We start from the raw sequence: 20,456 nt of genomic DNA on the forward strand, positions 1-20,456 counted from the left end.
GGAAGATTTTAACTGCAGTCTGCAGCAGTCTGCATGTCTGTTATTAGAATCTGACTTACTCCAGAGACTACCTACCGATGGCAAAGCAACTAGGATAAAACAATACCGTCCGCAAGGAATGAACCAGGGGTTAATTCCACCATGCAGAAGAAAACAAGGATCCATTGACGAATCAGAGAGGGAACTCCGTACTTTAAAATTAATGGAAGCATGGGAAGAAGGATGATTTGGTTATAGCGTCAATTGAGGAAGAGAAAGAAGGGAAGAAAGAAAGAAAGAGAAAGAGAAGAAGCAAAAAAAAACAAGTCAGATACGTGTAACCAATAACCAATGATAACTAATGTCTCAGGAGAACCATCGATTCTTTTGAATCTCTTGAAGAAAAAGACTGATCGGTACCGTCTTTAGATTCTTCAACTACTCCGTATATCAAAAGCCTCGGGACTCGTTCTTGAAGAGGAAGTAGGAGGAAGTAGGAGGGAAGTCATGTTATCAAGTGATGGAACGTACCATCTAGCATCCTCAAGGGAAAAGGTCAATTAGTTCCACATTACAGATTGCTCGTACGCAATACACAATACACAATACACAACACACAACACACAACACACAACACACAACACACAACACACAATACACATCACACACCACACAATTCATTTTCATTCATTCCCGCCCCTTCTTTGCATCATCTTTCCCTCATCAGCCTTAAGGAATGGGAACTGTTCATGCGAGTATATTGGAGCACCTGAGTACCTACATACTGGTACAAGTACGGATCCTACGTACATACATTATCTGGTAAATGTTGGGGCAGATACGAATTGCCTGCATGAGAAAGAAGGGGCTTCATAAAACGCCACATATCCTGCTGTGAACCAATGAAACTTGATGAATTACACCAGAATGGTTTGAATAATCCTCGAATTATCCGACATGGAAAGCTTTGATGGATGGAACCGTTTGACTGCTCGTGGATTCACATCGCAATTCCAGGTCTGCCAGCGGGCCCGCGTACTTTAATTAGTACTGATAGTCACAGCAGAACTTGATGTTTTTCGTATTGCACGGAGTGTATTTCAACTGCGGAGTATCTTTCGATGGCAGCAACTACTATCCGATGATCATAATACAACTTTGGATGAAAGCATGTCAATCCAAATGTTCCGAGGCTCTCGATTCCTGTTTTCCTGAAAGACCGTCCCGCTTCTACCGCCGCTCAAACCTTTCTTTTTGCATAAGATGGATGAAACAATTCGAGTCCGCATTCTTCAACAACTGCCAGCCAGACCACCTAGACCAGCCATTTCCACACCCATGACACCCCACAGACTGCTCGATTGATTCAAAAATCGTTATTACATGGTGCCATGGTGGATTCAAGATTACATATGTCCTGATCTACCTACAATTAACGGGGCCTCGCTTTTCATCTTATGATTCTTATCTTACTCCGTATGTCTTGAACACTTGACGAGCCTCCAAATCCATCAGCCGAATCAATTTCACACTGCTTAGGTAAAAAGGACTTCTTGAAACTATCGTAATAATTGGATACTGCTTTTTCGCATCATTTCAAACAGAATGCTTGAACCTTACCGCCGTCTTCAATATCCATGTCCGCCATGCAGCAAGTGGGTCGTCGATAGCCGCCAAAAAGGGGTTAATCTGCTGGAAATTCCTTCCAATTTCCTTCCAGAAGCTTTGAAAATTCCTTGTCAGATGAATGGAATGGGTTCTCCGTGAGAATTATTAATATTTACGTCTTGCCATCAGAAGGACTAGGATGTTTAGCATTTCATTGCGTATAGCCTTTGACTTTGCCCAGGGCAAGAAACATCTCGAGGAAGATCATCGCTAAGAGGCACGATCATGCCATGCTAGGCGTTATGTAAGCTTATTATTACTATACCTGGTGGTTTTTGTTCCATCCCCTCTTTGAGTTGTGGGCGATATGTGAACCTAGTCGATGGCCAGATATTGGTACGCTCGATAGCCTAAACATAACCAAGAGGCGGGCAATATTAAAGTTTCCAAAGCTTACGATCACGCGCTCATCACGAATCACAATCGAGATGTCCTTCTGCTCAAGGCTTGTCCGGCTTTTCAATCTTGGTAACTGCGACTCAGATGTCGAAATCTTTGGATTGAGAATGGGATTGGGATTGGGATTGAGGTTGTGATCCATAATCTTCGGAAATAGATCTTACAGGATTCTCGTGTTTTCTGTTTGCTGATGCTTGCGGTGGTACAAGCTGGTTCACATTCCGTATTCAAGCTGAATCAAGTTTTGTGTTTACAAGACAGCTAAGCATACTTTCTTTACTCAGCCCTGTATTAATTGGAATGCTTCTTTATATGAAATCCTTACTCAGAAACGAAGAGTGGTGACAAACCTCAGATGGTGTAACAGGTTGTTGGAAGACTGTCCTGATTGCTTTCATTTAGTCTCCACAGTCATTCTTTCTGACCTGATGTGAATCATGCGAAGTCGCTGATGAGGGTATCGCAATCTGGTTGTCTTCTCAAACAATGTTTCCCATCTTCTTTGCTTACCCGAAAACTCCGAATCCTGGCCCCTTATACTAACCACTCAAACCGACAACGGATAACTTTAATCGTTCTTCTTTGCAGAATACATCTCTAGGTATCATTCTCCCTTACCTAAGCAGAGTTCTTGACTACATAGTAGTCATATCTTCTTACCAAATTTGAGGTTCATGCTACCTTGAGCCATACACCAAGTGATAGAAGTTCGGGGAGGGAACTTTACCTATCTGCCTATGCATGGTGATTTTACGGAACTCGAATCAATTCTTCTATATGTTTGACTAGAGAAGTTTTATCAACTTTTGAACACAAGGAATGCAGTCAATCAGCGTTGGCTATTGTCTGAGTGGCATGGTCTTGCTTTGAATGCTTCACATGGTACCTTATTTGACATGCAAAGCTTGTGGAATCATCAAAATTGGAAAGACCAACCCACAATCTACATATTTCCTCCAAACAATGTCTTCTTCACATACACTCCATCAAGGCAAGCATGCTAAACATCCTCAGAGCCATTTATATTTTCGTTTCTTAACCTAAGTCTGTCATCTTCTTTACCAAATTGTTTCGTTAGAGCAGATACAATATCACTTTCTGAGCCAGTTGGAACCATACCCCAAACAACACTTACTACCCAGTCATTCATAGCTACGCAAGTGCTTCAAATGTCTCACGCTCAACAACAACAACGTCCGTACAATGTTCGTCGCCATAACCAAATTGTTGCATACCGCTCTCCGCCATTCTCTAAACCCGCAGCTAATGTATTAAGTCGACCGCATGCGATGCACCCCAACCTTCAAAAGTTAAGAATCGATCCTCCGGTCCTCCTGCTACTAATCCTCTGCATTGTCGCATTACTTCTCTGGCTCTCTTACGGAACCTACATGGTTGTGACATGGTATATCCGTAGATTACGGGCTATCAAATATGGGATGGAAGACAACATGAATCAGGATATTCTTATGGCTAAGCTTGATGGAAGAACTTATTCGAGTGAAGAGAATGGGAGTAAATTCGGTCAGGCAGTAAAATGGTCTCATCCTTCTCCAATAAAAGCGGGAGATGTCAAATTGGAACATGCTTGGACGGGAAAGATAGCGGATTTATCCAGACATCAGAGTATATCAAGCGGGAGTGCACGTACTGTGTTGGGAGACGGCTGCAAGAGATCTCCAAGTCTTGGGGATCGAAGGAAAAGCGCCGTTTGAGAAAGACGAATCGAATTTGTGACCAACTATGATGGAGTTCTGACGTGGAATATACATGTTTGTACTAAATTGATGAGTGTTGCAATATGATAATTCATCAGAGGGGGGGATTGAATTAGCTACGAAGAAAAGCGAGGCGCCAGAAGTTTGACGGTCTGTAACTTAACAATTAACGCTTGTGAGCAGCTTGTTGTCCTCTAAATCGCGAGATGAAGAGAGTAAAGAACCAAATTATGCATGACCCTTTGTCTGGCTCCAAGAGATTTACATTACTAGTAATGGGATAGCTACTAATTGAAAGCAGTACTGAAATACTGGAAAATTCAAGCACAACCTAATGAATCAAAATCACTTCGAGACACAAACTTAAACCAATCGTCAACGCTCAATTTTTAGAAAATGAATGCTTTGGATAAACAACTATAATCACGCGAGACCAATTTCACAAGCCAATTGAACATTTGTGCTACATTTCAGAGAAGTGAGCCAGCCCAGAATTATTTGAAGCACTGTCTTCACTTCATATAATCATACACACTCCAAAGTGTTCAAGCTTCCCATCCACGTCTATGTACTCCAAGACCACCCCACTCCCCCAATAGAGCCATTATCCACTCAAGGTCTCTGTACTCTAATACCGTCCTTTCCTACCCTTCTAAATGAGGTGTTGCACTCCTCGTAAGCTCTTCCAGCACCGAATCCAACACCGACAAATGCAGGCCATGCTCTTCGCTTGAATATCAATACTGAGGCGACAACACCAAATCCGAGTCCGACGGAGGATCGTATGAGCATCGAGGAAAGGCAGTGGTCCCACTAGATAATTGCTGGGTTAGCAGTGTATTTCTTATATATCTAGTTCATAGGTTATGTAGCTGCGGATTCGAAATAATATGGTATTTACCTTCTCGTTCAAAAGAGCTTCCGAAACGGGTTTGCTTGGGCGTGTGACGGCCGGTGGGGAAATGGATGTTTCTGGCATGATGGCTATTGTATCGCTATAGCAGAATATCAGTAAATGTTCCTTCTGCCAGCGGCTCAATTAACATACCGTGATGTGAGGATTGGCGTACGATTGAAGAGCTCTGAGCTGTGTTGTAAATTTATTTTGAAGTCCCGGTTCCATCCACTTTGGCATTGTTGATTGGATGGAAAAGGAAGGCGGTGGTGGGGCATCCAGTGGCAGAATTCGAAAAATAAAATGTTCATCCCGCGCGAAAATATAGCTAGCTAACTTTGCGATAGTTTGAACAGCGCTCGATATTGAAAACTTCGACAATTCGCAGCAATGGATATTTTGAGGTTGCTTTCTAGATCGTCGAAGCAGTCGGGTCAAAATGGATCCCAAAAACTAGGAGGCGTTGCTTCGAAATTACCTTCGAGTGGAACATCTGCAAATCCTCAACTATACCACGATCCCATTCCCGAATCGAGAGGCAAGAAAAGAAAGAGAGGAGGACCATCTCAGGAGGCTGATACTACGGAGCAAAAAGATGGGGATCTCAATTTCTTCTCATCTGAACCTGCGGCGCAGAAATCCAAGAAAATTACTTCCACAGACGATGCGCCAAAACCTGCACCTTCAAATCAATCCTCAGAGCCAGAGGCACTTCTAGATGAGGGAGAATGTCGACAGATATTAAAATCGCATCGATTGAAGGTTACTCTTCTGCCTTGCGCGAAACCGCAAAAGAAGATTAAGAAGTCGAAGAAGTCGAAGCCTGCTAAAAGTACAAAGGAGGAGATCAAGCAGTTATACCCACAGCCCTTGACGGCGTTTGAAGATTTACGAGCTACATACAAGATATCAGGCAGACTATCAGAAAATTTGAAGGATCAAGGATACAAAATTCCCACGGAAGTTCAAATGGGAAGTTTGCCGCTACTTTTGAAGCCTTCAGTTGCATTGAGTAGCTCATCAGTAGATACCGATGAGTTGTCGAGTACCCTGGATTTATTGGCTGTTGCGCCTACTGGAAGTGGAAAGACTTTGGCATTTTTAATACCGGTTATTAATGAGATAGTACAAAGACGTCGAACTTCTGATAAGAATCATGATTTGGAGGCTGTTATAATAGCGCCTACGAAAGAGCTCGCTAGTCAAATTGTCAACGAGGGAAAGAAGCTCAGCGTTGGAACTGGAGTTAAGATTTTGGGAATGAAGAAAGGGATGAAGATAATACCGAGTGCCAATACCGAGGAAAAGGACCAGCCAGACGATGAGGAGGATGACGACGAATCTGTCGAGGGGACTACTTCAACTAGTCAGCCACTTACCAAGACTGATATACTGGTCACAACACCTTTGATCTTCCTTCATGCCTTATCCTTAGGATCTTCAGACAGTCATGCTCCATTGCCGACTGTTCGTACATTAGTTTTCGATGAAGCGGATGTGCTTCTTGATCCGTTATTCAGAGAACAGACATTAGGTATCTGGAATTCATGTATCAATCCTGATCTAAGAGTCACTCTTTGGTCGGCAACAATGGGTTCAAATATTGAAACTCTCGCCTCGGCTACCATACAAGCCAGGCAAGAAAAGTTAGGCCTCGAGAAACATTCAAATCTTGTTCGTCTCGTAGTCGGACTCAAAGATTCTGCAATTCCTAATATCACACATCGTTTGATCTACGCTGCGACAGAACCTGGTAAACTTATTGCTCTTCGACAATTGCTTCGACCCACAGCAAAAACTACAGATGGAACGGAATCTTTACGACCTCCATTCCTCGTCTTTACACAAACGATACCTAGAGCTATTGCTTTACACGCTGAACTCTTGTATGATATCCCCGCTGAAGCAGGTGGTTCTACCAGAATCGCAGTACTACATTCAGATCTTTCCGACTCGGTTAGAGATCAAGTCATGACACGATTCCGTAATGGTGAGATCTGGATCTTGATTACCACGGACATTTTGTCCCGAGGTGTCGATTTCAAGGGCATCAATGGTGTGGTCAACTATGATGTTCCAAATTCAGGAGCAGCTTATATTCATCGTGTAGGACGTACTGGACGAGCTGGCCGTGATGGTGGTATGGCAGTGACCTTTTATACAAAAGAGGATATCCCATATGTTAAGAACGTCGCAAATATCATCGCAGCATCAGAAAAACAAGCTGGAAAACCAGCAAGTGAAGCGAGTATGCAGAAATGGTTATTAGATGCATTACCAACACCTAGCAAGGAAGAAAAGAAAAAGTTGAAGAAATATGGTGTTGAAGCGAGGCGAGGGGGTTTGGGCAATGCAAAGGATGGGAAGGATGGAAAGGATAAGGGAGGGAAATCGAAATCGAGAATGCAGATTAGTACGAAGAGTGGTTATGAGAGGAAGTTGGAAAATAACCGGAAAGGAGCTATTCAAGGAAGTAAGAGACGAAAGCAGGAAAACGTTGGAGGTGGTGGGGAGGTGGATGATGATGTGTTTGAGGGTATTGAAGATTAAGTGGGTAGTTAATAATTGAGTTGTTCGGTGAACTTCACTATTCGAGTACATCAGTCAATGAAATCTCCATTCTGATCCGAAATTGATTTGATGTCCAATCCTAAACCAAGCGGTTAGTATGAATCTATGAGTTTTCTTCTTCTTCTTCTCTTTTGATTTCCATAACTTTTTATTTTAATTTCATAACCTCAATCGAGAAATCTAATCTAATCATGTGATCGAGAATGAAAATGAGAAAGATATACTTCCCTTTCTCTCCGCCTCGTCTCGCTAGATAGATAGATTAATCCACTTGGAATGGAAGAAAGAATGAAAGAAATACCAACCAACCAATCCCATCCTATCTCATCCCACCCATCAATCACTCTTTGTTATATAGATATATATATATATAAACCTCAACAACAAAGGCCCCGCTTCATCATCTCGCCTAGCTGTCTTCAAATATTCTCCTTTCTCCTTTCGTCGCTATTCAAAGAATCTGAAAATAGATAGATTCTGCAGATCGATTTTCCAATTCATAGTTACTCGACATCTCTTTCCATACATCGACATCGAATCAAGAACTCTCCTTCCCCTTCTCTCCTTTGATCCTATCCTATATCCTCACCCATCAAAGAATCCAGAATTAGATTTCCCAGATTCATTGTTTAGTTTCTGGTTGTTCGATCTCGCTTTGTGTAGAGCGACTTCGAATCGTATCGGAATCATGATGTGGATTTCTTTTGGTGAGTATATATATGAGCGAGAGGTTCTTGGGGTGTTTGTTGGGCTTTGTAATCTTTTTCATCTTCACTATCGTCGGTATTAGTAGCATTATCATTATCATTATCATTATCGAGTTCTACATTCGTCTCTGACGAAATCAAATCATCATATCATATCATACTCCATCACCACACTCACTCCATCACCCAACACAAAACCTAATCACAACCACATCCGCACAGCCCGCCAAACCGAAAATGACCTTCTCCTACGTCTGCTGTTCCTGCGCCGAAACCAACGACACCGCTTCCATAAGCGATGTTGGATTTGCCAAGATCTGTAAGAATTGCTGTACACACTATCGTTGTATTAAGTGTTACTTTTTTTTGATGGGGAAGATGACGTATCAGTTGGGACATTGGGGGGCTAAGTATACTTAGAGAGGTGGATTTGAGAGGAGGTTGGAAGGGAGAGGGAGAGAATTGGAGTTGGAGTTGGACTTTTTGATGAGTCCTTTTTTTTGGAGAGAGAGAGAGAGAGAGAGAGAGAGAGACAGGATGATAAGGATTTTAGTTGAGCTAGGATGAGGAATAAGAATAGGAATAGGAATTGAAAAGAGGTTGTCTGGATATAGAATGTTTTTTTTTTTGCTATAACATGTTGAGAGTGAAGTGAAGTGAAGTGAAATACTTGGGACTGTGAGAAACATGAGCATCTCAACCAGGGAAAGAAAAATTAAGCGAATCTTTCTTATTTCAAGACTCTCTAGGTATCAAACTTCGTATTGTGATATACTTGAACGATCGTTAATTTTTGAGTAGAAGTATATAATGCGATTTTGAAATAGTAGGAAAAAGAATTGTAGAAAGTGCAATTCACTGTAAAGTAAACAGAAAATGAAGTCTTCGAGTGTAGAGATTTACCATTCGAACATTGATATATGTAAATATAAATATGCCAATCCAAAGCGTGGGAAAGGCGCAAGATTGTAACTGTTTATCCAGCGCTACTTTCTTATTCCCTCCATCTAGATGATTAACATGCCATTGAGAAAAAAAATTATCCATCAACAACCAAATCCAATCCAATTTCAATTCCGATTCGAAAATTCTAAAAAGGGGTAATTTGCACACACACTCGGTAAATAAAATTTCCCCCCTCCCTTATCTATCAAGTGCAATTATCAATACAATTCAAAAAATCACATCAACCTACCTACCTATATAACTCATCACAAGATTTACAATGCACAGAACCCCCCTCCCAAGAAAAACACCCACCTACACCTCCAACCCACCATACCACACCATCTAAGCGCCACGCGCCGCCATGTATCCCATTTTTCGCTTCCTTCGAAAATTCCCAACGTAAATAGGCACCCCATTATTCACCCCGCGCATTGGGCGAAATCGGCTCTACCGTATTGTACATACAATATCGAATCTGCAATTAAATACTGCCTGGGATGGTCAGACAGTGGGTTGTTGAGTTTTGAATGCTCGTATATTGACCGATAGGTAGGTAGGTAGGTAACAGGTAACTAATTTTATCTCTAGGTAACTGGAGAAGAAAGGAGAGGAGAGGAGAGGAGAGGAGAGGGGAGGAAGACAACATGCTATGATTTTTTTAAGCTTATTTTTGGATGGGTGGGATAGATGCGCAACATTTGTGTCTATCCATCTATCTATCTGTATTAAATTTCACCAAGGAAAGAGAACCGGAAGGAAGAAAGTAGGCGGGATAACAACCGAAGGATGAGCAAAAATGCCGAGATACAGGTAAAATATAAAACCCCATCTTAGGATTTTGTTCAAAGACAGGAAATTCTATATATATACATACATGCATGTGTGCATACAGGCGCGCAGATACACATTTATGTGTGTATGTGTAATATTTTTAGATTCGCAAAGAGAGATGTGCAACATTCGAAACAATTCTCGATTTTGCTGCTGTCTAGTAGCTAGATGGCAGATGGTCGATTTTTAGGTCCGGGGATCGACGGCTTTGTAAGGCTTTCTTTTTCTCTTTCTCTTTTTTCTTGTGAGTATCGCGTTAGTATAGTATTGAGAGAGGTTGGAGATCGGGGCTTGGGGTTGGGGTTGGGATGTGTGCCTGGAGTCTAGAATCTAAATGTGCTACGGGTTTTGAGAGTATTTTTAGATTTCGAAGGCGAGATGTGCAACAAAGAATCTCGAAAATACGAGAGAAGGTTGGATCTTGGGTTGGAGATTGGGTATACAGAGGGTTTTCAAAGTTCGTAGATGGATTGTCTGATAGTTCAGAAACGGTCATTTGTGTTCTGAGGTGTTCAATACATTCTTAGCTAATGAGGAAAGATGTGCAACGTTTGTTTGGCCATTGAAAGGTTGTTGTTAGCTTTGGAGTATCTGTGCAATAAAGATTGGGATCGAGACTTTCATGATTCGAATGGAGTTGATGAGTAGATGGAATGATAACTGAACCAAGTGGTAGGTTCGAGAATCCATGGTAGAGAAAGAGGGAGATGATTGGAAAAGAAATGGTAACGAAAGAAAGTGAGGAAATTCACAAGGGAGCCGGAGTAAAGAGAGGAACCATAGATCCCTTCATATGTGACGTGTAAATTCTGTTTGCAATCCCTCCTTTCATTTGTATAGACAGGATCTTGCTGTATGATGCTTGGCTGGAAAAGATAAATCATGTACTTATCCTTCCCAAATCACTTAGACATCTGCCACTCACGACTGCATCAAAACCGGCCATTTGAGGAACATAGACTAAAAAACGGGTATTCATTATCATTAAAATTAATAATAGTATCCACAAGCTCTGGCTTTAATGCGACGCAGAGCAAAAGAGGAGCTCGGCTCCAATCATCACAGAGACAATCACTTAATATCTCTTCGCTTCCCCTTCATCAACAACAACCACCTCTTCTCCTTCTCTGACCCGTCAGCGTGAAAACCTCCTCCCACTCTCTCATTCCTCCCAGTCCCCAATTCTGCCCTCTCTTCCCCTTCCTCCTCCTCCTCGCAATCCCATCCTCAATCGTCATTCCACTCTTCACACTAGCTCCATCGCTAGCATTTGTATCCCATCTCCCTCCATCTCCATACTGTATTCCACTCATCGGATCATCGGGATCAATTTCTCCCAACTCAATCTTCGTCAATATCATCCTCGCCAATCTATTAAAAACCTCCTCAACATTATCACCCGATAATGCAGAAACCTCAACCGAAACCGGTATGTTTGCAGAACTAGCCCATCTAGATGCTTCTTCCGCACTAACATCTCTTCCATCCGGCGCTGTACTTGCTTTTAATTGTGATCCTATACCCGCATATCCCGAAGTCGAATTCACAGATCCGCCCGCCGAAAAAGGAAACGAGGAATTCTTGCTATTAATACTAGATGGTGTTGCGGGCGGCACAGATGTATCTATCAAATCTGCATTTGACTCCGCGAGATCCGTCTTGTTGCCCACGAGTAATAGTGTAAGGTTTGGAGAAGCAAGTGCTCGCGCATCATTAAGAAAGGTAGGAAGTCCGGTAAAGGAATTATGGTTCGTGATATCGTAACATAAAACTGCGCCAGCGGCGCCACGGTAGTAAGAGCGCGATACAGAGCGGAATCGTTCTGTTCCTGCTGTATCCCATAGCTTTTGTATGATTAGCCTTTGACTTGAAGGGGACTGCGAGAAGAGGGGGAATTGGGAATACCTGGAGTTTAATGCGCTTCCGTCGAGAGCCACTACCCACTCTTATAATCTTGCTTGCGAATTCCACGCCGATAGTTTGGGATGACAAGATCCTCCATTCGTTTTTGACAAAGCGATGTAATAGACATGATCTGTGCAACATCAATATCATATTCATTTCAATCCAACCGTAAACATCCCACTCATCACGAACAAATAGAAAACGTAACATACTTGCCGCTTCCACTTGGCCCTAAGAGTATGATCTTAGCCAAATAGTCGTACATACTACCTAATTCCTGAAGGTCCATTAGTATTGGTATACAATGTCTTTCATTTTGTCTCAATCTTGGTATATCTTCATGTTGGTTTGACAATGAAGGTATGGAAAACAAACCTGATCTCTGGTAGTACTGGCACTCTCATCACTTGCGGCTGATGAACGCCTTGGTCGTACCATCTTCGCCTATGGGTGGGAGTACGATAACGGCCTCAATTTTTTGTTGTTCAAGACACAGAAAGTCGAGATTTTGGAAGTTGTTCTAATATTTGTATAATTTGGAGTTTCTTGATTTCCTTCAGTAAATAGAGCCTACAATAGGACGTGACATCAAAGTTGTCGCAAGTCTTATCGCATCGGTGTTGAGCCAATCATTTCCCGACGCTAGACCAGTTGGGATTGGCTTTATATAAATTAGAGGGATTTGGTAAGCCGAGGCATGTGATGAGTGAGGTGTGAGGAAGAAGAAGGGTTTCGTGAATGTTTTCAGATCCTCTTTAACATATATCATTCAAATATTATCAAAATGAAGGTAGAAGGCAGAACATTCATCGTATCAGGCGGGTAAGTGAAATCATGTCACTGTGAATAAATCAAACACTACTAACAAGACATCTAGAGCTTCAGGCTTAGGCCGAGCATGTGTTGTTGATATCTGCCAAGCTGGAGGATATGCAGCTGTTCTAGATATGAATGAAGAGTTGGCTGAAGAATTGGTCAAAGAAGTCGGAGGCGGAAAGGTTAAGTTCTTCCAAACAGATGTATTGGAGACAGATAGTATTGCCAACGCTGTTAAAGGTGCTTTGGAATGGGTGAAAGAAACTGGAAAGGAGGTTGGTGGAGTTATTGCAGCTGCTGGTGTAGCCACTCCTGCTAAGGTACGTTTTCAATCTGTCGTTTTTAGAATAATGTTCTATTGGAATATGGTTGTCTTTGAAGTATTGTTGGTTCTACACTTCTCCCGTGAGGGTGGTTTCTCCTAAGTGGTCTTGCGCGGGCCATACGCAACTTCCCAGCGAGAATTTCTAGGACCCCCCTTTAACATCCCTTTCAATATAATTATTCCCCAAACCTCTTCAAACTTCCCTTCTCATCCCTCAAACCTCATCATTGTGGTCCCATTTTTACCAGGATTGCGGGGTTACCTGCACACTAACCTCTCCGACCTCAGATCCTCGACCGCAACCTCAATCCCTTCTCTCTCTCCGACTTTGACTTCGTAATGAACGTCAACGTACGCGGCACTATCGATTTAATTCGTCAATGCCTTCCCCACATGGCTCGTTCTACCCCTTTGAATGAAGATGGAGAGCGTGGTGTTGTCATCATGGTTGCTTCATCTGCTGCTTTTGATGGTCAGCCTGGCCAAGGTACTTTCCCCTTCATCCTGCTCTCACGTTTCACGTTTCATTCTTAAATTGAGATAAGTCCAAGATGCTGATATACAGATAGTCGCCTACTCCGCTTCAAAAGGTGCAATAGCCTCCTTGACTCTTCCCTTAACCCGTGATGTCGCAAAACATGGCATTCGCGTCGTAACCATAGCGCCCAGTCTCTTTGATTCAAGAATGACGGCTATGATGAGTGATAAAGTGCGAGCGAGTTTGACTAGAGTTATGGAGTTTCCACGTAAGTTTTTCTTCATATATCCCTATACCCGGAATACTTCCCTTATATTATAATCCATACATCGATTTTCCCCCTTCCCCCAATATCCAAATTGGGACGCAAGTTAATCATAAGGAAACAAATAGTACGACCAGGCAAACCCCACGAATTTGCACAATTGGTAAGACAAAGTATCGAGAATGTGATGTTGAACGGAGTAGTTTTGAGACTAGATGGAGGAATGAGGATGCCGAGTAAGATGTGAACACTGGGAGCATTTGTCTGATTTTTGAGTTTATATCATGGGCCTAGGTTTGACAGAGAGTCGTAAGGGTATCATTGACGGGATTTGTTTTGTAGAACGTAGTAATAGTAAATTATATTGTATTCATCTAAAATGCCTGTGAAGATTAAAGCGCAAGAGTGTCTGTATGGCCAATAAATTGAAGGTTTGAGGATGAAATATACAGTTACCATATGGAGATTACAGTATATCAGAATAGAGATTCCGTCTGTAATAATGCATCAGATTGAAATAGACCAGTGAATTTGTGAATCGTCATGAGTGAGAAAACGAGGAAGAAGTTTGTAGATGTAAGTTCACGATGCAGTATAAACTTAACCATAGATATGCGAAGTATGCTATCATAATATAGATGATATTGTGTGAAAGTTCTCCTTGCTCACATACTTTTTCAGCTTCTAAACTTTATATATATTATATTGCACATAGAGTGTAGTAGTCGTTTCAAAAGTATAGATTGCAAAATGACGTAATGCATCGATATCTGCTAAGGTTGAACGAGCATGAGGTTTCAATCCGAGATCCGTGCGATATGATATGATAGTAAAAGAAATATAAGATCATGAGTTTAAATTGTTTTCCTTCTTTAGATGCTATCAACAAGTCACATTAATCCACATGCAAATCCACATGATTAAGCTTCTAGCAAAATCCAAAAAAAAAAAAATCCATTATCTCATCTCATCTCATCTCATCTAAAACTCCATTCTCCCCTGTCTTGTTTCATCCCATCGGCGTCTGTACCGATTATCCTAGTATCTACCTACCAATTGCATACACATTACTCCACAATTCCATCTAACGCACACAATGAATGGGGAAAGTCATCCGAATAGACTTGGGTTTGCAGTTTGAAGTATATTAATTGGCGGTTCCCTCAATTTCAATGGGGGGTCGCAGGACTCCTGAATGTTTTCTTTCGTTTTCTCCTATGCATCTATTGCTTTTTTTTGATTGATTTGATCGCTTTCGCATACACGCCCGTTAATAGTTCCAAACTTGGCGTGACGCTTTGGTTTAACTTTAGCCACTCTATCCGGATCTCGTAGTTCGTTTTGGTGATAGAGCCCCAGTCGCCGTTCGGGTGACGGGGGTGTTGGGACGACAAATATTGGATCTTGCATGGATGGAGAGGCATTCGGAAGTGAAGGTTAATATATCTGCATCCAGAACTTTCATCTTTCTGGGCCTGGTTTCTCTCCCACTGGTGACTTGTTGCAGGAGCCCTGAGATGAACAGGATTGAGTAGATGGGTCTACGCTGTATTGAGTTGAACGCATGCGGTGATGGTCCACTGCCCACTCCTCTTTTCAATAAACGAAATTTAGATGGCTTGCATTGATTGTTTTGGGGGTTTGACAATTGGAGGGGAGGATTCCATATAAGTAGGTTTTCTTTCCGATGGAGTAGAAAGTTTTACTCTCTTGTTTCTTCAACACGTCTTTCCTCGTTCAATTCTTCTATCGCATATACATTCTTTTTTGGTGCCCAGTCGCCTCACATTCATTCAATCCAAATTCTGTACATTCATTCATCCAGCTAGTTCTGGTAGATTTTGCTCCATCCATCTCCATCGATTCATATCCCCAAACTCAAATCCTCTCCCAACCAAGAAAATTTTATCTCGACGATAAACCAAATCCTCCTTTTCAAAATGCAATACACATCCACCATCCTCATGGCCGCTGGCCTCATCACCTCCGTCTCCGCCCACGGTAGTATCCTTACCCCAAAACCCCGTATTCCCGGTGCCGCCATGGCAGCCGCATGCGGTCAACAAGTCGAGGTAAATCAAGCTTCCGACCACAACGGAAACATCCAAGGCATGCTCCAAGTTGCCGCCAGTCAAAGCGACTACGATGCCGCTGCATGCAACATCTGGCAATGCAAGGGTTACAAATATGCCGACAACACTGATCTCGTGCAAAGCTGGACTGCAGGCCAAGTCGTTCCTTTCACATTCAATGTTGCGGCTCCTCACACCGGTACCGCCAACGTGTCGATTATCGACACTGCCGCCAACACTGTCATCAAACAATTGCTCTACTATGATGTTTTCGCAAGCGTCTCCACCGGTGTCACATCCAACGAAACCAGCTTCAGCATCACCATTCCCGATGATCTCCCAAGCACCTGTGCTACCCCTGGTGGATGCGTGGTGCAACATTGGTGGGACGCTGCTTCCATCGACCAAACCTACGAGTCGTGCGTCGATTTCACCGTCGGTTCCGCATCCGGTTCCGGATCTGCTTCTTCCGCAGTCGCTTCTTCAGCCGTCGCATCATCCACTGTTGCTGCTTCTTCCGCTGTTGTCGCTTCATCCTCTTCCATCGCAGTCGTAGCATCCAGCTCTGCGGTCGCTTCATCCGTTAGCTCCGTTGCTGCCATTGCTACCTCGGCCGCTGTTTCTAGCGCCGCCCAAACTACCACTTTTGCCGCTCTCCCAACTACTCTGGCCACTGTTACCAAGGCAAGCAGCACTTCCAGCGCCGCTGCCGTGGCTACTTCTGCTGCTCCAGAGGAGGATGACGATACTTGTGATGCTTAAGTATTCGAGTAGAGTAGTAGATATGTTTTTGTATATTTAGGATGAGGAAATAGAGGTCGATAGATGGAAAAAGAGGTTAAATTTTTTTCTTGTATATAGATAGATGTTTGAGGAATGAAAGATGTTTTTCAATTACAATTTTTTTGCGTTTTGTGTTTTGATGTGATGTATTTTGTACGCATGTGGAATTTGAAATCTTGGGAAATCTTATCCCCCTATTATAATATCACTTTCTGAGCGATGAGAAGAGAAGAGAGATCCGAGAAAAAAAAAAACAAAAAACAAATCGAGTATTCGAGTATTCGAGACCCGGAAAAATAAAGAGGAGGACAAGATATATCTTGCGCTTCTTATAAGACTTATTAAAAGACCATGAATACTAAATATATAATCACAACCCCGAAAACACACAGTAGCAAATCTTCTCATTTACAACACAATAGTAATAGTACTAGTAAACAAATACATACTCCTTAATAAACGAGAACTTTACAAGAACCCCCTAAATACAACATTCCCCAGATAGATAGATAGATAGATAGATAGACAAGATTGGGAATCAAACAAATCCTATTATTTTGTTTATTTATTTGTTTGTTTACTCTGTAATGTGATATGATGTGATGTGTTATAATATAATGATTGATTTCATATTCGTATAAAAGAAAACAAGCAAACAAGCATATCTCGTGTGATATTTTATTTTTATTTTTTGGTGATTTATTTAAGGAATTTATATATATCTATTTATAGTATGTAATGCTAATGCTAATACTAATGCTAATACTACGGCTATATACAAGTTACTCCAAAGTGAGTTTTTGTTTTTGTTTTCATTTTTAGTTTTTGTTTGGGTTTGGGTTGGAGATGGAAGGGAAGGTGGGAGATGGGAGGTGGGAGGTGGAATTTAGGGATTGGGTGGAGAGGGAGAGGGAGAGCGAGAGGTAGGTACCTAGGTAGGTAAATTTCCGATGAGATATTTCTTCGAATATAAATCCAAATGTAAATCCAAATGTAAGAATATCAATCACCAAACAATGAAACAATGAAACAATTAAATAAATAACCGACACCTTCTCTCACCTCTCATCTTTCACCCCCCACTCGATTTGGGGATAAATCTAAAACCAAACAGAGGTTTAACAAAGAAAAGAATCTCAAAAGTGTAGTTAGTCATTGTATTATATATATAATTAGACGAGTTTTCTTCTTCTTTTTTTTTTTTTTTGATAAATATTTGAATTGTTCTTGTAAAGAGCGAGCGCTCCGCTGAGTATGTTCGTCTTTCGTTATTTTCGAGGTGCGTCTACGAGGGCGTGATATCGATGTATCTTTGAAGCATGCTGAGCTGGATGATTAATCGGATTTATTAATAAGGCCACGATGGGATTTCAGTTGTTAGTATGTATGTATAGCTTTGTAAGTATAGATGATTGATTGTGTATTTATATATATATTGATATACATGTTAGTGAAAATTGGAAATCTTCAGAATAAATAAATAAATAAATACATAGAAATCTTATTGAATTGATGTTAAATTTCAAAGTAGATAGATGAGTTTGGGCTGATTTTGGTGAAGAAATAAATGAGTGCACAAACCCGGTACTCGTCAAATCATCATATCATACAATACTACCTACCCATCTCTCACCCTTCCCTTCCATTCCATAGAATCGAAGAAGAAGAAAAATTGTATGAATTACATATTACATTGATCACAAGTACACCTCCAAGGATCTAGACCACAAATACCCAGGGTAAGTCATGAGCGACCGCTCCAACTCACAGCGAGCGGTAAGCTACAAAGTACAAGGACCGGGACCGAGTAGCAAGGCAAGCTTGGATTATGATCGGATGTTGGTAGATGTTCAAACCGCCGAGGTCAGCATGCTTGCTACATTGTAATGTTGGATGTTACTTTTCGATACCTGTGGAAAACGCGCGTCATGTAGGATTTTAAGCTTCGTGATCGTTACTCGCAATTGATTGATCGTGGGTGAATGAATCATGATGATGAAATATGATCCGAGTACTTTTATAAGTTGGTAAGTATGAGATCCAAGTAAACTGACCAGAGAAGAAAATAGATGATAGGGGAACCCTCGAGCCATCATCATGCGTACCAGCCACACCGAGCCACAAGATAGAATTCCCGAGGTAATAACGAGTTCAGCCCTGTTTTATTGGTTGGTTCTGGTGCTTCTTGGAATGTTCGATGGATGGATACGCGGATTCATTGATTTCTTGGTGGGGTTAAGCTAGATGCGTGTGTGGCTGTGCTGAGTTGTGGCGGATATTCTATTGTGATCAATTCGGACATTAGCGTTTCGCTGGTGGGAAGTCTGGATGGAAGGATGGATGGATGGATGAATGGGTGGTGGATGGGTGGGATGTACGCAAGCGCTGATCTTTTGGATGTGGTGCTATCTCTTTTGGTGATGATATGAGATGAGGTGAGATGAGTGGAGGATGGACGATTGATAGAAGCGTCCATGTAGATAGCAGGGATGGGAGTGGTGGAAAGATGGGGATGATTGGTATTGTCATTCTGAGATGTGGTCTTGAACTTTGAGCATGCCGGATGTGGAAGGACTGGGACTCGGAATGATGTATTTCATTGTAATCGTCGTATTGGAAGTAAATGGAACATAAGCTACATCGATACTTGGCATGATCGTCAATGCTTTGGAAATGTCTGATTTTTGACATGACTTGGCGTGGGGGAAGGACTGGGCGTCAGATATGCTCAATATGCGTCTGAATGGGCAGGTGTGAATCTTATATGTATGTGCTTTCCTGATAGAGATGAGATTGATAAGGAGAGAGGGAGCGAGGGAGAGAGAGAGAGTGTGTGTGTTGGTTGGGGACTTGATAATGGTGAAGGATGATTGAGCTTGATGGATTGATAAGAAAGATTGTAATGGTAACCCATCACATGTGAAAACATCTCATCGACGACAGTTTACTCGACATGGTGTTTCTGATTTCTACTTTCTACTTTCTACTTTCGACTCTCTTCTTTCTCTCTTCTTTCTATTTTTTGTTTTCTACCTAGCCCTCCTAATCAGATATCAAATCTCCCCCTCGTGGTTCAAGTGCCTGTACCTGATCTACGTGCGTAATTCAACTGCCGGCAGTCCGTTGCTCTAGACTCTAAGCGCAATCAACGGATCAACCGCTTGTACCATTCTGGAGGCATATTGCAGTACGAACTATTAAAGTCTTCGGGAAGGAGAACCGGGGACGGATCGAGGATTATCAAAGTATGAATAAGGAGAATCCAAAGAGTATGTATTGATTGTTTTTTTTAATGTCTCTTTTCCTGTATATTGTCAAGTGATTCCCGATTGATATTCAAGTGATTTCTTATTCTATGTATACTCATGTACACTTATGTACCTCGCACATCAGCATCTCAATTCGCTATGATCAAGACAGTCCTTGGGTACATGCTACATCATCGTGTCATCAGATCAAGCTCTCCTCCAAGTATGGGCAAAGAGATGGAAGATGACACGGGGTGCTCAGTCACGCTCGAGATAAGATAGGAGGATATATGAATCAGGAGAAGTCTGAGTGGTGTTTGGACAATGGGGGTGTGAGTAACGAAAGATCTTCGTTGGAACTAAGCGGCGTGAGGTCAACATTACTCAATCGAGTGATACAAATACATGATTGATTGTGATATGGGAAGAGGGAAGAGGGAAGAGATCCTTTCCACATACCAGACGGGAATGATACCAACCAGTCTTTCTTCCCACTTTTGTATCATCACATCGACATCAACCTCGATATCAAATGACTGCGCCACATCTATTGATTCTTCTGGGAAAACAGCAACCACCGAGAACCGAGAATGTACAATTCGAATCGACTGCCATCCAATCACATCCGCTTCGATCAAGACATTTCTCCGCTGCTTGGCAAATCCACTCCTGGGAAAGTTCAGCCTTGGCAAACAACAAACCTTGAATAATCCCTGGAGCTCTTCGCCTTATCAACTTGCAGGGAGAGAGAGAAGTGCGTTCACCGTATCCCATTGCCCCATCCTTCCCCTCCCAGTGATTATTGCCTTCTTGTTATAATAATAAACCCACGTTACAGTTACACCTGC

At 42.0% G+C, this 20,456-nt stretch overlaps 6 protein-coding genes across 7 annotated transcripts; 4 read left to right on the forward strand and 2 right to left on the reverse strand.

Annotated features, from left to right (window-relative positions):
* The first annotated feature begins 3,123 nt into the window (after nucleotides 1-3,123).
* Nucleotides 3,124-4,019, forward strand: BCIN_05g06780 (hypothetical protein). The gene has a single exon (XM_001559474.2). It carries the CDS (start codon nucleotides 3,216-3,218, stop codon nucleotides 3,759-3,761), a length of 546 nt encoding a protein of 181 aa, XP_001559524.1. The 5' UTR covers nucleotides 3,124-3,215; the 3' UTR covers nucleotides 3,762-4,019.
* A 146-nt stretch (nucleotides 4,020-4,165) lies between these two features.
* BCIN_05g06790 (hypothetical protein) lies at nucleotides 4,166-4,832 on the reverse strand. The gene is made up of 3 exons (XM_024693155.1): nucleotides 4,813-4,832; nucleotides 4,666-4,759; nucleotides 4,166-4,577 (listed from the first exon to the last, which is right to left on the reverse strand). The coding sequence occupies exons 2-3, from the start codon at nucleotides 4,741-4,743 to the stop codon at nucleotides 4,377-4,379; spliced, it is 279 nt and encodes a 92-aa protein (XP_024548940.1). The 5' UTR covers nucleotides 4,744-4,759; nucleotides 4,813-4,832; the 3' UTR covers nucleotides 4,166-4,376.
* Nucleotides 4,833-5,001: 169 nt separating this feature from the next.
* Nucleotides 5,002-7,278, forward strand: Bcrok1. Its single transcript, XM_001559472.2, has one exon. It carries the CDS (start codon nucleotides 5,050-5,052, stop codon nucleotides 7,207-7,209), a length of 2,160 nt encoding a protein of 719 aa, XP_001559522.1. The 5' UTR covers nucleotides 5,002-5,049; the 3' UTR covers nucleotides 7,210-7,278.
* A 3,509-nt stretch (nucleotides 7,279-10,787) lies between these two features.
* On the reverse strand, nucleotides 10,788-12,192 carry BCIN_05g06810 (hypothetical protein). 2 transcript variants are annotated; one of them, XM_024693157.1, is made up of 4 exons: nucleotides 11,997-12,192; nucleotides 11,834-11,898; nucleotides 11,622-11,751; nucleotides 10,788-11,560 (listed from the first exon to the last, which is right to left on the reverse strand). In XM_024693157.1, exons 1-4 carry the CDS (start codon nucleotides 12,057-12,059, stop codon nucleotides 10,817-10,819), a joined length of 1,002 nt encoding a protein of 333 aa, XP_024548942.1. In that variant the 5' UTR covers nucleotides 12,060-12,192; the 3' UTR covers nucleotides 10,788-10,816. The 2 variants fall into 2 exon arrangements, with proteins under 2 accessions (XP_024548942.1, XP_024548941.1); XM_024693156.1 differs by lacking the exon at nucleotides 11,997-12,192 and having other exon boundaries at nucleotides 11,834-11,961.
* A 133-nt stretch (nucleotides 12,193-12,325) lies between these two features.
* BCIN_05g06820 (hypothetical protein) lies at nucleotides 12,326-13,848 on the forward strand. Its single transcript, XM_001559469.2, has 5 exons — nucleotides 12,326-12,443; nucleotides 12,499-12,757; nucleotides 13,051-13,249; nucleotides 13,332-13,508; nucleotides 13,634-13,848. The coding sequence occupies exons 1-5, from the start codon at nucleotides 12,406-12,408 to the stop codon at nucleotides 13,750-13,752; spliced, it is 792 nt and encodes a 263-aa protein (XP_001559519.1). The 5' UTR covers nucleotides 12,326-12,405; the 3' UTR covers nucleotides 13,753-13,848.
* A 1,408-nt stretch (nucleotides 13,849-15,256) lies between these two features.
* Nucleotides 15,257-16,470, forward strand: BCIN_05g06830 (hypothetical protein). The gene has a single exon (XM_001559468.2). The coding sequence runs from the start codon at nucleotides 15,446-15,448 to the stop codon at nucleotides 16,337-16,339; it is 894 nt and encodes a 297-aa protein (XP_001559518.1). The 5' UTR covers nucleotides 15,257-15,445; the 3' UTR covers nucleotides 16,340-16,470.
* Nucleotides 16,471-20,456: the final 3,986 nt, after the last annotated feature.

The sequence above is a fragment of the Botrytis cinerea genome, chromosome 5 (genome assembly GCF_000143535.2).
Source record: "Botrytis cinerea B05.10 chromosome 5, complete sequence".
NCBI classification, from domain to species: Eukaryota; Fungi; Ascomycota; class Leotiomycetes; order Helotiales; family Sclerotiniaceae; genus Botrytis; species Botrytis cinerea.

Bases quoted from the DNA above. Each gene is read 5' to 3' on its own strand.
- BCIN_05g06780 (XM_001559474.2), top strand. From the start codon at position 3,216: ATGTCTCACGCTCAACAACAACAACGTCCGTACAATGTTCGTCGCCAT.
- BCIN_05g06790 (XM_024693155.1), bottom strand. From the start codon at position 4,743: ATGCCAGAAACATCCATTTCCCCACCGGCCGTCACACGCCCAAGCAAA. The intron at 4,578-4,665 runs GTAAATACCATA...GCAATTATCTAG, and splicing joins AAGCTCTTTTGAACGAGAAG to TGGGACCACTGCCTTTCCTC.
- Bcrok1 (XM_001559472.2), top strand. From the start codon at position 5,050: ATGGATATTTTGAGGTTGCTTTCTAGATCGTCGAAGCAGTCGGGTCAA.
- BCIN_05g06810 (XM_024693157.1), bottom strand. From the start codon at position 12,059: ATGGTACGACCAAGGCGTTCATCAGCCGCAAGTGATGAGAGTGCCAGT. The intron at 11,752-11,833 runs GTATGTTACGTT...GATGTTGCACAG, and splicing joins GGGCCAAGTGGAAGCGGCAA to ATCATGTCTATTACATCGCT. The intron at 11,561-11,621 runs GTATTCCCAATT...ATCATACAAAAG, and splicing joins GGAAGCGCATTAAACTCCAG to CTATGGGATACAGCAGGAAC.
- BCIN_05g06820 (XM_001559469.2), top strand. From the start codon at position 12,406: ATGAAGGTAGAAGGCAGAACATTCATCGTATCAGGCGG. The intron at 12,444-12,498 runs GTAAGTGAAATC...CAAGACATCTAG, and splicing joins ACATTCATCGTATCAGGCGG to AGCTTCAGGCTTAGGCCGAG. The intron at 12,758-13,050 runs GTACGTTTTCAA...CTCCGACCTCAG, and splicing joins GTGTAGCCACTCCTGCTAAG to ATCCTCGACCGCAACCTCAA.
- BCIN_05g06830 (XM_001559468.2), top strand. From the start codon at position 15,446: ATGCAATACACATCCACCATCCTCATGGCCGCTGGCCTCATCACCTCC.